The 17112-nt window shown below is 31.3% G+C and overlaps 1 protein-coding gene across 1 annotated transcript in view; it reads left to right on the forward strand.

The window, feature by feature from the left end:
• The window catches only part of LOC121129144 (limbic system-associated membrane protein), a 359843-nt gene that overhangs the window by 330813 nt on the left and 11918 nt on the right, over positions 1 to 17112 (forward strand). Inside the window, exon 6 of the mRNA XM_040724824.2 lies at positions 16694 to 16910. Coding sequence (XP_040580758.2) covers positions 16694 to 16910 — 217 coding nt within the window. The remainder of the gene's footprint in view (positions 1 to 16693; positions 16911 to 17112) is intronic.

Here is a 17112-nt window from a genome sequence, read left to right on the forward strand (position 1 = left end):
AGACTATTTATATGGACTTGAAAGACAATCCTAGGTCGTCTTATCGAGTAATTGTAATAACTAAATGTTGACTTATACTCAATCAGTGCAATTCTATCTAACCAATAAAGGAACATTTAAAAATAGAACAAAAATTACCGAAATTCTTATATTGTACCAGAACTGGTACGGAAATTGGGGCATATACAACATATGATTGTATTCTCCAGATATTGAGTCATAAGCATTTTGTTATTTAAACAAAACTTGCCGTATGAATCATCACATTTTAACAGTCTCATGGCTGTAAAAATTTGATTTGATAGCATTGGAAAGAACAGATGTGGCATACTTGAAAAATTCAGCATGGTAATTTTTTTTTAAGAAATATGAATTTGACCAAGATTTTATTAATAATGCTTGCAATTATTAAAAAACTTTTTATAAAGTTTTTTGGCAGCATTGAGCAATCCCTTGCAGTCATTGAGAGATATGTTAAGTGATAAATTGGAGACTTTTAAATTAGGTTTGTGACTATATGGAGATGTTATACTTCCTTAACTAACATTTTAGTTAATCACGTTGAAGTGTCATTTTCTTGACTTGTACTTAAGTTAGAGAGCTCAGGTTTGTCTTGTTTTGTAAGTAATTATTTAGATATAAAAATATCGAAATACGAATTAATTTCAATCATTAATTATTAAATTAGTAAGTCTTCAGATTTCAATGGACCACCTGGTAGTTTAAAGCCTTCTATTTTTACTTTATTTTATAAATAATATATCTTTTTTTTTTATTTAAAGTGCAATTTGTTGTATCTCTAAAGGATAAATTAGAATGATATATCATTTATTCAGCTTTAATCAAACATTATACATAATTCCAATTACAGCTTAAATATATTCATAAACACCCATCTGAACGTTTATTCAAAAGTAGAGGAAGGACTTTTATATTAAATGCTTTTATATTTAAAGTTAACTCTTAGCGTGTAGATAGATTTTCCTTCAAAAACATTCAACTCTTTTTAAAAGTTCGTGAAGGTGATTGTTAAAAATTCATGAATCCCAAATCAGACGGCATAGTGAGCAAGAAAAAAAAATTGCAAAAAAAAGTTAATGTTCAAATACTAAATTATTCATATGAATACATTGTAGTCATGTGTTGAAAATATATTTAATTATATGGACTCTTTTGACATGTAACATGAATACTACTAAGTATATACTTAAATAGCTACAAAATCATCTGAAACAAAGTTGTATGATTTTAAAGTATAAAATAAAAAACATCATTGATGTGTGAGTTATTCTTTATTAATAAAGCAAGGTTTGTCTGTATCTTTGTGTATTTCCATATTTCCTTTCCGTAAAGTTATTTTTTAGTGTATTTTAGGGCCCTATAGAAACTTTATCTCTAAGAAAAAAATATGAGTTGAAGACTCATTTTGTAAATCGAGCGTGAAGAAAGGAAGTACATTATATTAAATATATTGATCAACAAGCATGTATAGCTAAAGCTCAGACAAAGAGCGCTCTATAGGCTAAGTACTCCCTGGCTCATCACGTCAATCTGTTATTACCTCTGCCAACGAAATTGAACGGAGGTCATGTTTTTGCCTTTGTTTGTTGGTCACCAGGATTACTGCAAAAGTTACCGATCGATATTTATGTAACTTGGTTCAAAGATTAAATAATTTTGAGTGGTCGAGGTCAAAGGTCAAAAATTCATAATCGACTGTAACTGTGCAACATATGTCTTTGTATTATCGTTAATATATCAATACTGACCTGTGTATATATGTTTAGAGTTTTATGTAGGTATGCAGCTGTCCTTACATTTATCTGTCCGTGTTTACATTAAATCTCGTCTTGCTAGCTGTGTGGCGTCTATGTATATGGTAACTCTTACGTCCTCTGTTAATTAACGGACGTTTCAGTAAGAACAATTATTCTCCCGATACTTTCTTATATTATCACACTCCAACACTTATTAAGATACAGAGCTTAAATCGGTACTGGTGCTTGAAACATTTGAACCACATACTCCTATGTTGTGTTGATAAAATGATCATTCATGAATAAAATAAAGATAAAAACATTTTTTTGCTAAAAACACTTATTCATTTATACCTCATTGTCATACTATCATGTTAAATTAAATTCGTAACTATATATCAATAAATTAAATATCATTTTCCGCCCAAATGTCCCAAATGATTCTTTGGAAGAATATAAATTCAGCAAATTGTCTTTCGGCAACACAAAATTCCCCGATTGTCAATGAGTGATATTCAATACTATGACAGTATATTATTTCTGTTTTACGGCCCTAAACATTCCAAGCAATGTTTGATACTACCATAAGTAAATAGCAAAACTAAAGGAAATACATCGACGTAGCCAAATGGACAATGCGCTCAAGAGAAGTTATTTTCATGAGCCCAATGTGCGTAGATTCGCGCACCCGGCCGTTCCTAGAAAAAAATATACTTCATGTACATATGTATACGGACTTCAAAGAAGATTCCTGGGTCAGATGGAGTACTATAATGTTTACTTATACTTAATCTGTTCAACTCCATCTGACCAATTAAGAGGAACATTTTAAAAAAAACTAAGGGAATATCTTTGTCATAAAAAAAGAAGGCAAAATTATAATGGCGCCATCTACATTAAAGAGAGGAGAAAAGATTCTATAATTGTTTTTCAAAAAGTAACAAATTGTCCGTTAGTATCTTATGATCTCTTTTTTTCTTTTTTGTGATATAATTTGAAAACTGTATGGGAAATATTTATACAATAGACAATTACTGACCTTTAATAGAAAGTATCTGATTCCGAGTCACATAACTAGATTTGGAGGGGAAAATATAAAAGGATAAGTGAAAGCACACGAGTCACTGATCAAATAACGAGTCAAAATGAATGCATGATAACAAAGCAACCCTTTATAATTATATAGCGATATTCTATTTGGAAAATTTGAAGATAGAAAATTATTTAAAAGTTAACAAAATTTGACGATCAAAGTGAAGACCCATCAGTTGAGCTACAGGCTTTTACATGATTGTTTGTATTTAAATCCCCTTTGGTGCTTGTAACAGGAGGAGAGTACTTGGACTCGTGTCTGGATTTTGAAGAAGATTCGAGACTTTTGTGATCAAATTAAAAAAGGACTTGAACTTTTTTCTAAATTGATGTTAAAGGCTTAATACTTATATATATATATAAGTATTAAATGGTTATTATTGATATCTGTCTATACCTTCGGTGTTATTAAAAGAAAAAAATAAGTCTAATAACAACATTAACAATGCCTTAATCTTTTGTTGTCAAACCTCCTCATTATAGTAATACTCCGTTGAATAAAAGTTTGGAAGCCTATAGGAAGGTCTCCGCCTTTACATCGAACAGCATAAACTATGTTCAAGAGAAATTTAATTAAAAAGTCTATTTTAAAATGCGCTGTATGTTACTTGAGGTAGTAAGCATCCAGTCTACCTTGCTCACATCCACCCAGTATTCTTCTTCATTGTTCTTCTATCGAGAATCCTTGAGCAAGCGTAGAAGAGGTGCTGAATCGTTTCTTTTCCTTCCTTAAAAAGAGAACAACTCGGTCTATCCTTTTCTGGATTCTATTTTTTAGTGAAGAAGCTCCAGGTTGCCATCCTCTAGGGAAACCATTTTTGTTTAGCGTTTGAAAGAGACTTCCGCATGACGTTCTGAGGATTATGATCATTGGCGTCCTCCCTGGACCCGCCGTACCCTAAGAATATTCTCTTAACTATTAATGGACCAATTATATTCTGAGTCCTGAACGACTTTTTTGTCTCTTTATTTGGGATTAAGGGTTAATACTTGACCTGTATCTTGAATGAAAAGACTTAAATTGGACTTGACACCATTTCTCAAAATATTTTTTACAACTTTTGTGTGAATAACAAGCGAATATGGAAAAAAGTTTATCAAAATTGTTGCAAATTCTATACAGTGCTGGTGTGTAAAGAATAAAGAAACCAAAAAATGGGAAAACAGACAATTTAATGTATGTTCGGGAGGAAAGCAGCTTACATAGTTGTTTCAAGTGGCTGTAGCCCCCCACCCAAAAAAAAATATATATAAGGAATTTTTGCTTTCTACAGGAAAATAATTTTTCGTTTTTTTTTTGTTTTTATATCTGTGGATTTTGGAATTTTTTCCCAAAAAATGTAATATTTCTAAATAAATATGGATTTTATTTTTTTTTGGTAAAAGGTATGGATTATTGAAAAAAAATTCCAAAAAATTTTATTTTTCAAATTATTTTGTGAAAAGCTATAGGTTTTTTTTTTTAATTTTATTTTTAAATTGTAATTTTAGTTTTGTTTTTATTCTAAACACGAGGCCCTCCATCCCAAAAAAAAAAGTATCAGCCGATAACTTCTAGTCCAGTAATAGACCCTTTGTGAAGCGTTTTGTAGTTCTAAACTAATAGGACCTCACACCCCATCGTAAAGTCTCTGAAGTCCACCATCACCAAGGAGTGGGACAACCTTTCTGACCAGTTAATAATTAACAGCTGCTTGAACTTCAAACTTCATGTTGAGCCTGTCAATGAAGCAAAATGAGAAGATATTGAATAAAAGAAATTAGAAAAAAAAATAATATTTGATAATACGAGTTAATTTTTGACAAATTCTTGGCCCATATATCCGTTTCCCCATATCATGACTAAAAGATTATACATAAACTAATATTACTGCTCAATACTAATAGTTATTTATCTTTTATAAAATGTGGGAGGAGAAGCCATTATGGAGAGTGTGCGTTTGAGTACATGTTTCTATGACGTCCATTTCCTAATACAATCCTCTCTCAATTTAAATAAACTAAGATTCAAAATACTTTTTGGAAATTGAAGGAAAATAAACTTGAGTAAAATAGACATCAAAGATTAAAGATACTACTGAATAAAGAAAGAGGAAACACAATTTTTCTGTTTTAAATATATATATATATATATATTGCTGTGAAGCTATATCTAAATATAAGCCTTTGTAATTTTAGCCAAGAAGGATGGGAAAAAGAAAGGAGTAGAAGTATAATAATACAAAAAAATAAATTCCTTTGACTATAAATAAATTTCAGTATATTTTAAGAATATTAAATTCATTTATTCGTTCTTCATCATAGAACAACTAAATTTGCATATTCCTTTAACTGAAAATACAAAAATAACTTTGATACAAGTTTCGTTTTTCATAGTTGTACATCCATTCCTTCTTAGTGTTTCATGTAAGAATACGAGGATGGCCTGAAAAGTTTTCCGACATCAACGTGAAGAGTGTGCAGTTAATGCGGGTGGTTTTGTAAAAATGAATTCTGTTTTTACCAAATTACTAAAACACTCACATTACATAACAACTCCTTTTGTCCAAAATGGCTGAAACTTGTGTGAGTAAGGGTCAACAGATAATAGATAGATGTGAATGTCTTTTATATACTAGTGCTGCCATCTTCACGTCAAGTTAGGAAACTTTTTCGACGACTCTTGTATACCTAGATATTTCTTATTTTAGGGAGGTTGCATGGACGAAATTGACATATTGAAATCTTTTATTATGACACACACAGTAATAGTTATCTACTCTTTTTGTTTCAAAAGTCCTTAACACATATTATAGAACATGTAATTATAGATACCAGGAATAAAGAAGGTATTTTTCTATTTCCCGAATAAGTCATTTTTCTTTTAATATATATAATATTATATCAGAATGAAATAGAGGCTGAATATATAGGGGTCGAACTCTATTGAACAATCAACGCGATTTTTTTAAAATGGATTTTCTCCCAAACTGAATCATCCGATTTTAATAAAAAACAATGACATCAATAAGGCTCTCGACTTTACCTCAGAAACGAGGCCAGGTCTTGATGACGGAATTCCAGAGTTTCTCCCGGATCTTATACATCAGCTCAGATTTGGTATTGCTCAGTAAATAAATTATAATGAACAAATTGGTTAAAGGCAGAGAGGGAGTCGATCAATCCAGGAGTGATTGAGATTCAATGTACCGTGCGCATGAATTAATTGCATGGATCAAATGTGTTTGAGCTCCTTTGTAACTGGTGAAGTTCTGATGGAAATATCGAGAATAGTTTCTCAACACTCTTTAATATCGAGGTCGTATCTGACTCTACAATTCTAAAGATGTGTTGGTGATGAGACAAGGCAATTGTTGAAGTATCCTCATAATGATGTGAATCCATTATCAATTATTATGGAATTTTTATGAAAAATTCCTTTTTTTGGAAGAAAAAAAAAATCCACAGCTGCTCACAAAAAATTATTTTTTTGAAAATTAAATTTCAAAAATCCATACTAGGACAAGCATGTATGGTACGTTAACATAAAAACAATCTTGAAAAAAATAAAGAAAAAGAGTCCTATTATTATATTTACACTACATGTTTCAAAATATTTCAAAAACATATTCCCCTCAATTTCAGTTTATATATTCCAATTTCTGGCTTGAGTTGAGATACCCAAGAATATTATATATAATTTAAAATTTATATTTGATTTATGAGATTTAATTCACCCCCGATATGGTTCCTTTCAAATAAAATCAATTTATCATTCTTTCATTGTGAGGATGATTTTTTGATACTTTAAGTGCAATTTGCGTGGGCTCCAAAGGAAGAATAATAATCATAATATTTTGTTAAAAGAAAATCTCAATAATCCATCAAGGAATACATATTTAATCTAAACTCTATTTTAAGAAAAATCATAATTCACACAAATATAAATTTTGCGTGAAATTGAAAAATCATTATGTAGGTATATTTTTGTACTGAGTTTTTGATGATGTCTATCAGTGTTAACTATTCAAAATGGGTTTTGGTTCTCACAAATATGGAATGGATATGGAAAAGATTGAATCTCAAATGGCTAAAAACTATTAGAGTAAGTAACAAGTGTGCCCAATCGGAATAAAAGAAGAATTCAATTGGATTAAGGGATAACTCTTTGAAAATATAATATCCATGGGAAAAACGAACTTTTTTAAATAGGTGAAAAATACTGAACATTTATTGGGGCTCATGGGCTTTCACTCTAAAAGAATTACTTCCTTTACAAGGACGAAATGATCCAATAAATTTTAACTCCAGGATATGTTCTTTGGATGTCCTATTTGAAGAACATAATGTGACTACAATAAAGAATAATGTCAGTAAAAATAGTAATCCTTCATACAGTTTATGTACCAGCAACTCCATTGCGTTAAACTCCCGATTTGTCCGTGGAACGAAACAAATATTTTAGTAAAAAACGCTTTAAAAGCTTCGAGCTCCCCTCAACGAAGTGGTCATACATAGGCCCAATGTCTTTAAGAGAAGCACCTGTATTAGTCTAAAGGTAAAGTGTTTTTGGAACCGAATGGCAACGTCGTCCCGATGTGGGAATAAAGTGAAAAAACGCCAGGGGAAAGACTGTGCTCGTTCTGTAAAAATGAGAGGGAAAACATAGGACAACTGTTCTACTATTGAGAATTCATTACTCACGTAAGGACCTTAAATAATGCATTGATCCGGGATGCGTACAGAATTCAGCCAGAAAAATCCGATGGGATGTTGCTACCAATCTAAGGGCCAAGGATGGATTTAAGGTCGAAGCAATGATCTTAAAGGGGCTCTATATAGCATATGGCACAAGGTCTTCCGGATCAGCTATCCCTAGATTTTTGGAAGAGATAGTGAAGATGATCAAGATCCTTTTTTTTTATCTGAAGGTTCTCCTTTTTTTTTCACTAGAATTTTTGTTTTGTCTTTTCTATTATTTTATTCTTTCATGAGTGAAGGTAATGTTTAATTAGAGTTAATAAAAAATAAATAATGATTTAATGAAATTTTTAAACCGGTAATAGTTAAATATAAATATAATATGTATACCGTATATCTAGAGGATTTTGGTAATAGAAATAAATATTATTATTATCCTATTTTTTTTATTAAAAAAAAAGTGTGCAGAATGTGGATGAAGAAATATTAATTGTTATTGCTCTTTGAATATATGTATGAACCTATATGTATATATATATAAAAGGAAAGCTTAATTTAATTATAAACAGTGTCATAAATATTTTTCAACCTAATTAATTAAACATAACAACCAAAAAAGCCCTTTTTTTAAATAATGTACAACCGTACATAGAATGTTCCTGTTAATAAGGATTTAGAAAATAGTGAGGAAAAATAACCTCAATTTGGATTATCATGAAATGACAATTGATGTAAATTTGGCACTCATAATGAGTGATAACTTTAATTAAGGTATCCTTATATATTATTGGATATAAAGAAATATAACAATTCTAATTGCATCAACCTTTACATATTAATATTAATTTTAAGTTACCCGAATGAACATAAAAGAAATACGACTTAAATCCCCATCCAAAGATAAAGACAATTATAAAAACCGCTGTACTCCGTGGTACCTGTGATACTTCTCAGAAGCACATGGGCTATGTATTATGTCGTTATTCTATTTTTCTTATGTGATGTTATTCTCATATTGCTGCTGTACTTTCAAACTATGTATAAGAAAACTGAATATTTTCATCTTAAAAATGTTATACTTGAAAAACTGTATATAAATTGGGTAATGCTTTGTTGTATTAAGATTCTAAAAGGTACGTTGATTTTCTCACCTCTTTCTAATAAAACTAGTAACAAGTCTCTGGCAATTATATTAGGCATTAATTGAAGTCTAAGAGTTAAAGGACGGATTAACCTCCTAATTAATTCAATAACAACTATAAGAGGAATCAAAGCTCTAGGAACCCCTTCTGGAACTATATATAACTTAACTTTATATTTGATTACATTACTCAAAATATAAGTTTTGCTTTCCTTGTCATTTAAGGGCATCGATTTTCTTTAAATTTAATTAATAGTGAAATATATTCTTACTTTTAATGATTTCATTTATCTGCATTTAAAATTTGTTAAATTTATGATAACTAAAATCGTTCGTAAAATATTTTATACGTTTAAAAAGGAAGAATACTTACGTAAATATTTAACCCATAGGCTACAATGCTCATTTAAAATGATTCCATAAAATAGTCACAAAGACGGATGACTATTTTCAGCACCAGTTTTCATGTATATATATCCCATCGTTAAATTTAATGTATTGCACAACCTTTCTTTCAAAATGAAACAAGAAAAAAGGCCCAAAATCAGTTGGAGAAGAAAGTTTGCCGCACATCTCATCCAAATTTGGATTCGGTCAGAGATGCCACCATAAAGTGGGTAATTCATGGACACGGCCTTCATGCCAATGTATTTGCCGGCGTATTGAGGCTTTTATTAGGGAAGGAGGGCATACGATATAAAAAAATATAGTCTTTAAACATATCACAAACTGGTTTTGAGTGATTCAATAAAAATAAAGTTATTTTGCCAGGATACTGCAAGTTTTGCATCCCCACTCTGTAAGTAGTATCATAAGTAATGTTGAAAATCCAGTGTATGTTAAAACAAAAGAAACCGACAATCAACAATGACCCAGACAATTTGAAGTATGTTTTAAAAGAGAGGAAGAATAATGTTCATGTCGTTTCATTAGATCATCTACAATCACCTGTGACAAGAGAGAAAGGATATAAACAAAGACATTATCAAGAATTACTCCGATGTCGATCCCTAATTCTACTCTGAGTCAAACAAGGACTTACAATTATAATTCAAGAATCAATCATCAGGGTTAATCTCCGTCTTTTATGAGCACACACGAATCTTCAATCAGGTTTTGAATCTAGTTGAATCTATTTAGGAAAGGATGTTCACTATTCAGGAATTAAATAATAATGACAATTGCTAAGGAAAAGAAAATGTATTCTTCAGACTACCAATTCCAAAAAAAGGGCCGGCTAAAAAACACACCGGATTTTTATGACTGATTATAAGTAAGAACCACTGTATACAAATGAAAAACAATTATCCATTTTTAAGTTGGGGTGGGCAAACACCCAAGGAAGTAACTTTTGTTCATGGCGTCTCAAGTAGACACTCTCTCCTCTCCATCATGTATGTGTGAAATATATATTGTAAGATTCAACACATTAAATATTTTCTATGCGTGTAAATTTGTGTCAACTTGAAATGATGTATGAAGAAGATGTCGGAAAGGGACAGCATTAAACATAATATTTATGTACTTATATGTAGTGAAAGTCCTCTGATGCTCATTGATATTAAAATTTATTAGATCTATGTGTCCTTTACGTGTGTATATATATGCATGTTGGACTGGAAATGTGGTATGTATGTATATTAGCATGTTTTATACCTTTTCTAGTTCATTTGAGAAAGTGATTTATGTAAAGAGATTTCCTTCTACGGATAGATGGCTTTGATATTTATAGGCAAATAAACTCAACTTGAATAGGCTATTTATTATGAAGGTGTGTTCCAAAACACACACACACACATGAATGAAATGACAGCTTAAAATGAATCTAATTTACACCATGACTCGACTCTATTTTTAACTCTTTATAGTAAGTCTACTAGGAGGGGAAAAGTATATTAACCGTATTCCAAAATGTACAGTTCTAAAAAGTATGACCTAACGTGAATTTTCTCATGTGACAATCTAAGAGATGTTTTTTATGTATTTTTCAAAGCTGTTATCATTATTTTAACATATCTAATTATAAAGTAATCATGCTCATGAAAGACGGAGAGTAACAGAGAAGATTTGTTAGAGGTTTATGAGTTTAAGTCCTTATCGGACTCGTAGTAGAATGAAGATCGACATCAAAATGATTCCTTGCTAGATTCGGTGTAGTATTTTTTTTTCCTCATAGCTGTTTGCAGCTACTCTAATGAAATATCACAACAGTTAACCTGCTCTCCTCCCAAGCAATCTTTAAATTGCAAGGATTACCACGTTCATCTTTGCTTTATTTTATTGTCACAACCCGGCAGGTCATATTTTATACAGCTCTATATATTGTATATTTTTAACCAAGATATACTCTATAGAATGAGCAGTATAGTGAATATACTTCCAGGCGTTCAGATGATGGAATCCCATATACGAAGTTTTATCCAATTGAGAAACAGTGTTATCGTAACCAACCTCTTTTCCATGATTCCCTCACTGACAAACAAATTATTCCGAGGATGAAATGACTTCATCTTAAGGTCATCTCGGATGATTTTTGCACATTGATTCACGACTTACTTAGGCTTTCAATTTAGAAAAATAATTTTTTCAGTAGCTTCAATTAATCTCTCCTTCCTTATGGAAATTGGTCGCCCAATTTCAAGGCTGTGACTGTTGGTCAATTTGGCCCTTTTTCTGGTGTATCAAGTGGTATTTTATGTGACATTCACAGGTTTTAAGGTGAACATCACCAAAACATTTGCCTTCCAAAAAAAAAAAATCATGACGTCACGTTTTTTTTCATATTTACTTTTCTTTGAGGACGTTATTGGAGTAGAAGAAGGTTTTCAAATAAATGTAAACAAAAATTTAATGACCAATTAGATGATGACATGAAAGAAAATAACAATTTATTCAGGTATATTCTTTCTATCTTACATTTAGTAGAATTGTTATAAAATAAAATAAATCATCTTGTAGGAGTTTTTTCGATTATTTTTTGTAAGTCCTCACAAATCTATTTTCTTTTTGATTTAGAAATTGTCCTCATTTTCCCAACTATAAAAGAGTTTTGCTGTTCCATTTCTACGAAAAATGATTTGTACTTTTCACTTACATTTTGATATGTAGACATTTGTTTATTATGTAGACCATGGAATTGCTATGTACTTAATCCACTTAAGTACCAATAAATTCGTTATCTCTCACTTTCTGGTGAAAGACTCCTTTGGTTTATATTTCATTAACTAATCAAAGCGAGCATTTTCGGGGGATTTTAGAACAAAAATAATGTCATTAACGAGAAAAAGATTTATGATGATATGTATGATGTAAGATTTATCTTACATCATACATATCATCCCATTTAAAACAGTACATATATAAAACTTATCTACCTTTTTCGAAAGGCTATAAAACAAGTTTATTAATCAGAAAAGTTTTATTTTTGTTTCATAATGATAGTACACATTTAAAGTTTTGTTTTACACAGTTTTGAAAATCATATCAGATAGGTGACGTACCCCCATTGTCCATACACTGAGCTTCAGTATTTTAGTACTCCGTGAGACTGTAGATGGATAATTATTGGCAACAAAAAGATGTAAAATTTAACTGGTAAGATGTCCTATTTATTTTGTGGATGATTAGTTGATTATGTACTTAGTTATTTACAATTTTGCTGAGCTAATAAAAATGTAATTTTTTTAGGAATAAATGAGGTTCTAATTAGTTCGAATTGGACAAATTTCACCAGTTTAAAATTATTGCATGAATTGATTTGACTTAAAGTTAAAGCCAAATTTTAAACCAAAATCAACAGGAAACAAAAATTTAAAAAAAAAAACCATCACTGATTGGACCACATATCCTCTTCTTTGAAAAACACAACAGGATCAACCATATGTTAGCTAATTCTAAATTCCCTGGGTTGATTTTTGATTACACTTTTAAATCAACCATCACGTTGTAACCTCTGAAAAGAAACAAGGTGCAAAAAAGGCTCAAAATTATTTGGTAGCAGTAAGCCAATTCTGTTGTTTGGACATTCCATATTAAGTGTACACACATTTCGGTAATTTTGGCATGGTCATCACCCATTTTGATACATATGAATCAGGATGTCTATCCTATCAAAGAAACAGCTTGTGTGAGATTTTAGACCTGTAGAGTCACAAGGGTCTCAATGTTTGGCCCCTTCAAAAGACCTTTGTACTTGAGTAAGCCATAACTCCATTTAAAATACACTGATTTGAAATTTAATTTTTCAAATTATTCATATAGGTATATAATCCTGTGAACGCCCCTGCAATGTATCAGGGAATTATCTGAACAAGTACTAATTCGAATGTAATCAATCAACATACAAAACACAAATAAGGTGGAAAGAAATGGAAACATCAACAGCTGATATGAAAATACAGTGTAAAATTTTTTGTGATAGAGAGGTAACGTCGAGACATAAATATACTTTTCTATGAAAAAATTAAAAGAGAACCATAAAAATAAACAAAAAAATGATTTGATTGAGTGCATTCCTAATTAAATGTGTGTTTGAAATGAGAGGGAAGAGAAATAACCAAGAAAGTGAGATAGAGGGATAGAATGAGCTCCTTCAGAATGCATTATTTATTTATTTTTTTAAATTATAAAAATACGATGAAAAAAATATTTACAAAGAAATTTCCAGCTCTAATCACTTTGCAAAGTTTGTCTAATGGATTTTTAAGTAGGTAGTGAGACTTTGATGTTTATTTATTATAATAGTCGATCAAATAGACAATTATAATGTGTAACCTTGCCAAAAATATATCTCCTGTTATTTCACAAATGACAATTTGAATAAAATTTCTTCATTATGATAAGTGGCTCTGCGTATCATTATCATCATTTGAGAGTAGAAGAAATTAAATTGAATGAGAAAGTTGGTAAATCTGTTTTAATAAAGTATAATACCCCATAATCCTGTACAACCCGTGGGCCCTGGGATACATGGGGCATTCGATGGGTCCAGTGAAGCAGGGGTGGTGGAACTTATCCTCTCTTGGAGCTAAGCAGTTCACCAGTATAACCCGAGGGATTGAGTGGATTATGGGGTATTACAAGGGGTCATTGATGCTCAAGGAAGTAGCGACAAAGGAAAATAACATGCCTTGGAGCCCAACTCATCGACCAAGGTGTATTATGGCGCATTCGATGGGGTTCTCAAGCACAGGAAAGCAACAGCGGTTGAATTGAAACTGCCTTGAAGCCCAGCAGTTCATTCAAATGTTTTATTGTCCGAATATAATATAAATTTAAATCGAATGGCACATGATAATATTGTCTTGCAATAATATTACTCACAATTGTCTTGCTCAACGATGATTTTGCATCACAATCATTTTGTCTCACAATCAAAATGTACACAATGATATTACCACGCAATCATATTACCACAATCATTTTGTCTGCAACATTTTACTGCAATCATTTTACCGGAAACCGTGAACGCCAATACATGTAATAGATGGATTAAAGGTTATTATGGTTGTCAAAGGCCAAAATCGTTTGAGACCTTCATACTTAACGTTTTGATGAAAACAAAAGAAAACTATGTAAACTCTTTGGTAGTCCTACATAAAAACATTGATAAATGAAATAAATAATTTAAATTTAACTTGCCGCGGGCCCAGTAGTTCACCTAAACACCTTGTGGGCTAGAGTGTATTATAGCATATTAGAATGGTAGGTGTTAGAAACGGGTCGCGGGTTGAGCTTAAACTGCCTTGTAGTCAATCACTTCACCTACACACTGGTCATTATAACATATTAGAAGGGTTCCTTGGTGCATAGAAACGCAGCAGCGGTGAAGTTTAATTTGCCTCGGGGCCCAGTCATTCTATACTGCAATGGTTCTTCATCATTCAATAGTTTTATTGTCCAAATATAATATAAATTAGAACGAAATTGGACACAATAATATTGTCTTGCAATAAAATTACTCACAATCATATTGCTTACAATGATGTTGTTTCACGATGATATTACCCACAACGATTTTGTCCACAATTTTTTTACCACTGTTTGTTTTAGATATTGGTCCCTTATGTATACTATAAGTCATGCACATTTTCAGTATATGTTTAGATTTGAATTTGTATATAAGCACTGGTATTTTAAAATGTTTGTTTTTAGCAGTGAGCGCTCTTAGCCTGATATGATTTAATAAAAATTCGAAGCCTTAACAAATTGAATTACTGAAATATGACGTGGAATTCCAGGGATAATAATAAGATTTTCTTAAAACTTTTTGAATATATTTCTGACTTGTTTTACTTTTTCATAAATTGAATTTATAAAAGTCCTACTTTTCCTTCTCAAGTGACTTTCCCTGTTCTCTTTGTGCGACTCAATTTTAAGAAGAAACATTATAGTTTGCTTAGATAGTGTTGACAGGCAATTGCAGAGTAGGGACGCAAAACTTGGCAGTTGTATATAATTACAATTTTATCCCCGTTTAATTACGAATTTTCATTACCTGACCAAGCGACATCTAAAACAAAAATAAACAAGTTTTTTTTTTTAAATCCCATGTCTCCAAGTATAAAAATGTCGGAGCAATGACACAAAAGGCAACAAGTGTGCGATTTCCTTAGTTGTCTTAGTGCAGAAAAGGCTACAAAGACCCTTTGCATTTCCATCCGGAACATCAAAAAGTCAATTATAGTCTCCGTACAACTAAGAAGAACCAAAACTTGTGCAGCAACAAATTAGCTTACTTCTGGCCACCCTACATGTGGCGTTCCTCTAGCCCTGACTTTCAACCCTCGTACTTTGCAATTTAAAACGTCTTGCAGAAAAATACCTGTCGCACCTCTCATCAAAATTTGTATTACCTGCAAGCTGCTTTCATGACAGCGTGGTACGCCATGAATACGACCATCATCGTCAAGAGTGTGTAGGCTGTTATTGCTTGTGAAGGAAGACACAATGAATGTTATATATGGCTAAATAGATTAGGCTAAGTAAAAAGTTCTGAGCGTTTTTTGCTAGGTTTTTTTAATGAGTCAACTTTCACAATTAATACAATGCATTAAAAATAGGCTAAAATTATGCTTATAGATTAACCGTACACTTTAAAAAAACTTCATTTACAGTTTTGTGTTTGGTGTCACACAAGTTTTGTGTTAACACGTTCCAAAATCGAAGAAAAAAAGAGAAAATTCGATACATTATTCAGTATCACTACGACCAAAGTAAAAAAAACGAACAGGGGTCTAAAAAATGGTGCTGTTTATGGACCCAATAAAGTATCGAATGCAACAGCCAAGCGGTGGTTTCAACGATTACGTTCTGGTAATATGGCCATTGAAAACGTCGATAAAATAATAGAAATCGTCAAGTTGCACCGGGATGTGAGCACTTATTCCATTGCCCAGAAACTGAGGATTACCTAGAAAACCGTTTGGAACCATTTAAATCGGATAATCCTAATTATATTAATTTTATTGTCAAAATAAAGTGAAAAAACGCTCACAGCTTAATACTGCACCTATTAGTATTTAAAAATATCAAAAATTGGTTATGAATTGTCTTTTTTTAATTGCATAAAAATCACGTTTTTCGTAATTTAGTCATGCGATTGCAAGTTTTGGATCCCACACTTTGTATATAAAATATTTCAGTGAATTCATATGTGGAAATTCAAATGAATGAAAAGTTCCTATTTTAAGTATGTACAATGAATAAGAAAATAGTGTTCTCTCATGATTTGATTTTATGAAACAGTTAATATTGTACAAATAAATATTCGTTTTTACTAAATTTGCTGCAAATATTTGGCAATGAAACAAGTTATTAAAGGCCCATTGTAAATTAAACAGAATAAAATTACAATTTTGGATCAGAAAATGAAACGATAAATAACGTTGACATCGAAAATTGAGGACATAAATAAGGTTGATAATGTTTTTATTTTAAATTCTGCATTAGACAATGAAATAGAAAAAGAAGAGAAAAGATAGAAAAAAACGTTTTATTTGATAACTTCTTCCTCTGTTTCCAGGTAACGGATTCTCCTAAATTTAGGAGCATATCTCTAGAATGGCATAAGCTACGCCTCCCTCCGACTGCCTCATACACTGAAGATGGTACACATCAAGAAACATATGTTCTCGGCCCATTGCATCCGGATTCTTCTTATGAAGCCAAAGTTATGGCCCGGAGTCACTACGGATGGAGTGATGAGAGCTCCATTTTTCAATTTTATACACAGGGAAAAGGTTTGTTGATTTAATTTTTTAATGCGTCCTATTAACATTTACATTTATGGCTTTACGGAGTTTTCCAAGTATGTGCATGCCTAGATACAAGCAAAAATATAAGTTTGATCCATTAGGATTGACCGTTGACACTTTTTTTTAGACACTTGGCTATGAAAAAATAAAAATAAATCTACCAAAAACATTCAAAACAGTCGTCTGT

This window comes from Lepeophtheirus salmonis, chromosome 14 (assembly GCF_016086655.4).
Source record: "Lepeophtheirus salmonis chromosome 14, UVic_Lsal_1.4, whole genome shotgun sequence".
Taxonomy (NCBI): Eukaryota; Metazoa; Arthropoda; class Copepoda; order Siphonostomatoida; family Caligidae; genus Lepeophtheirus; species Lepeophtheirus salmonis.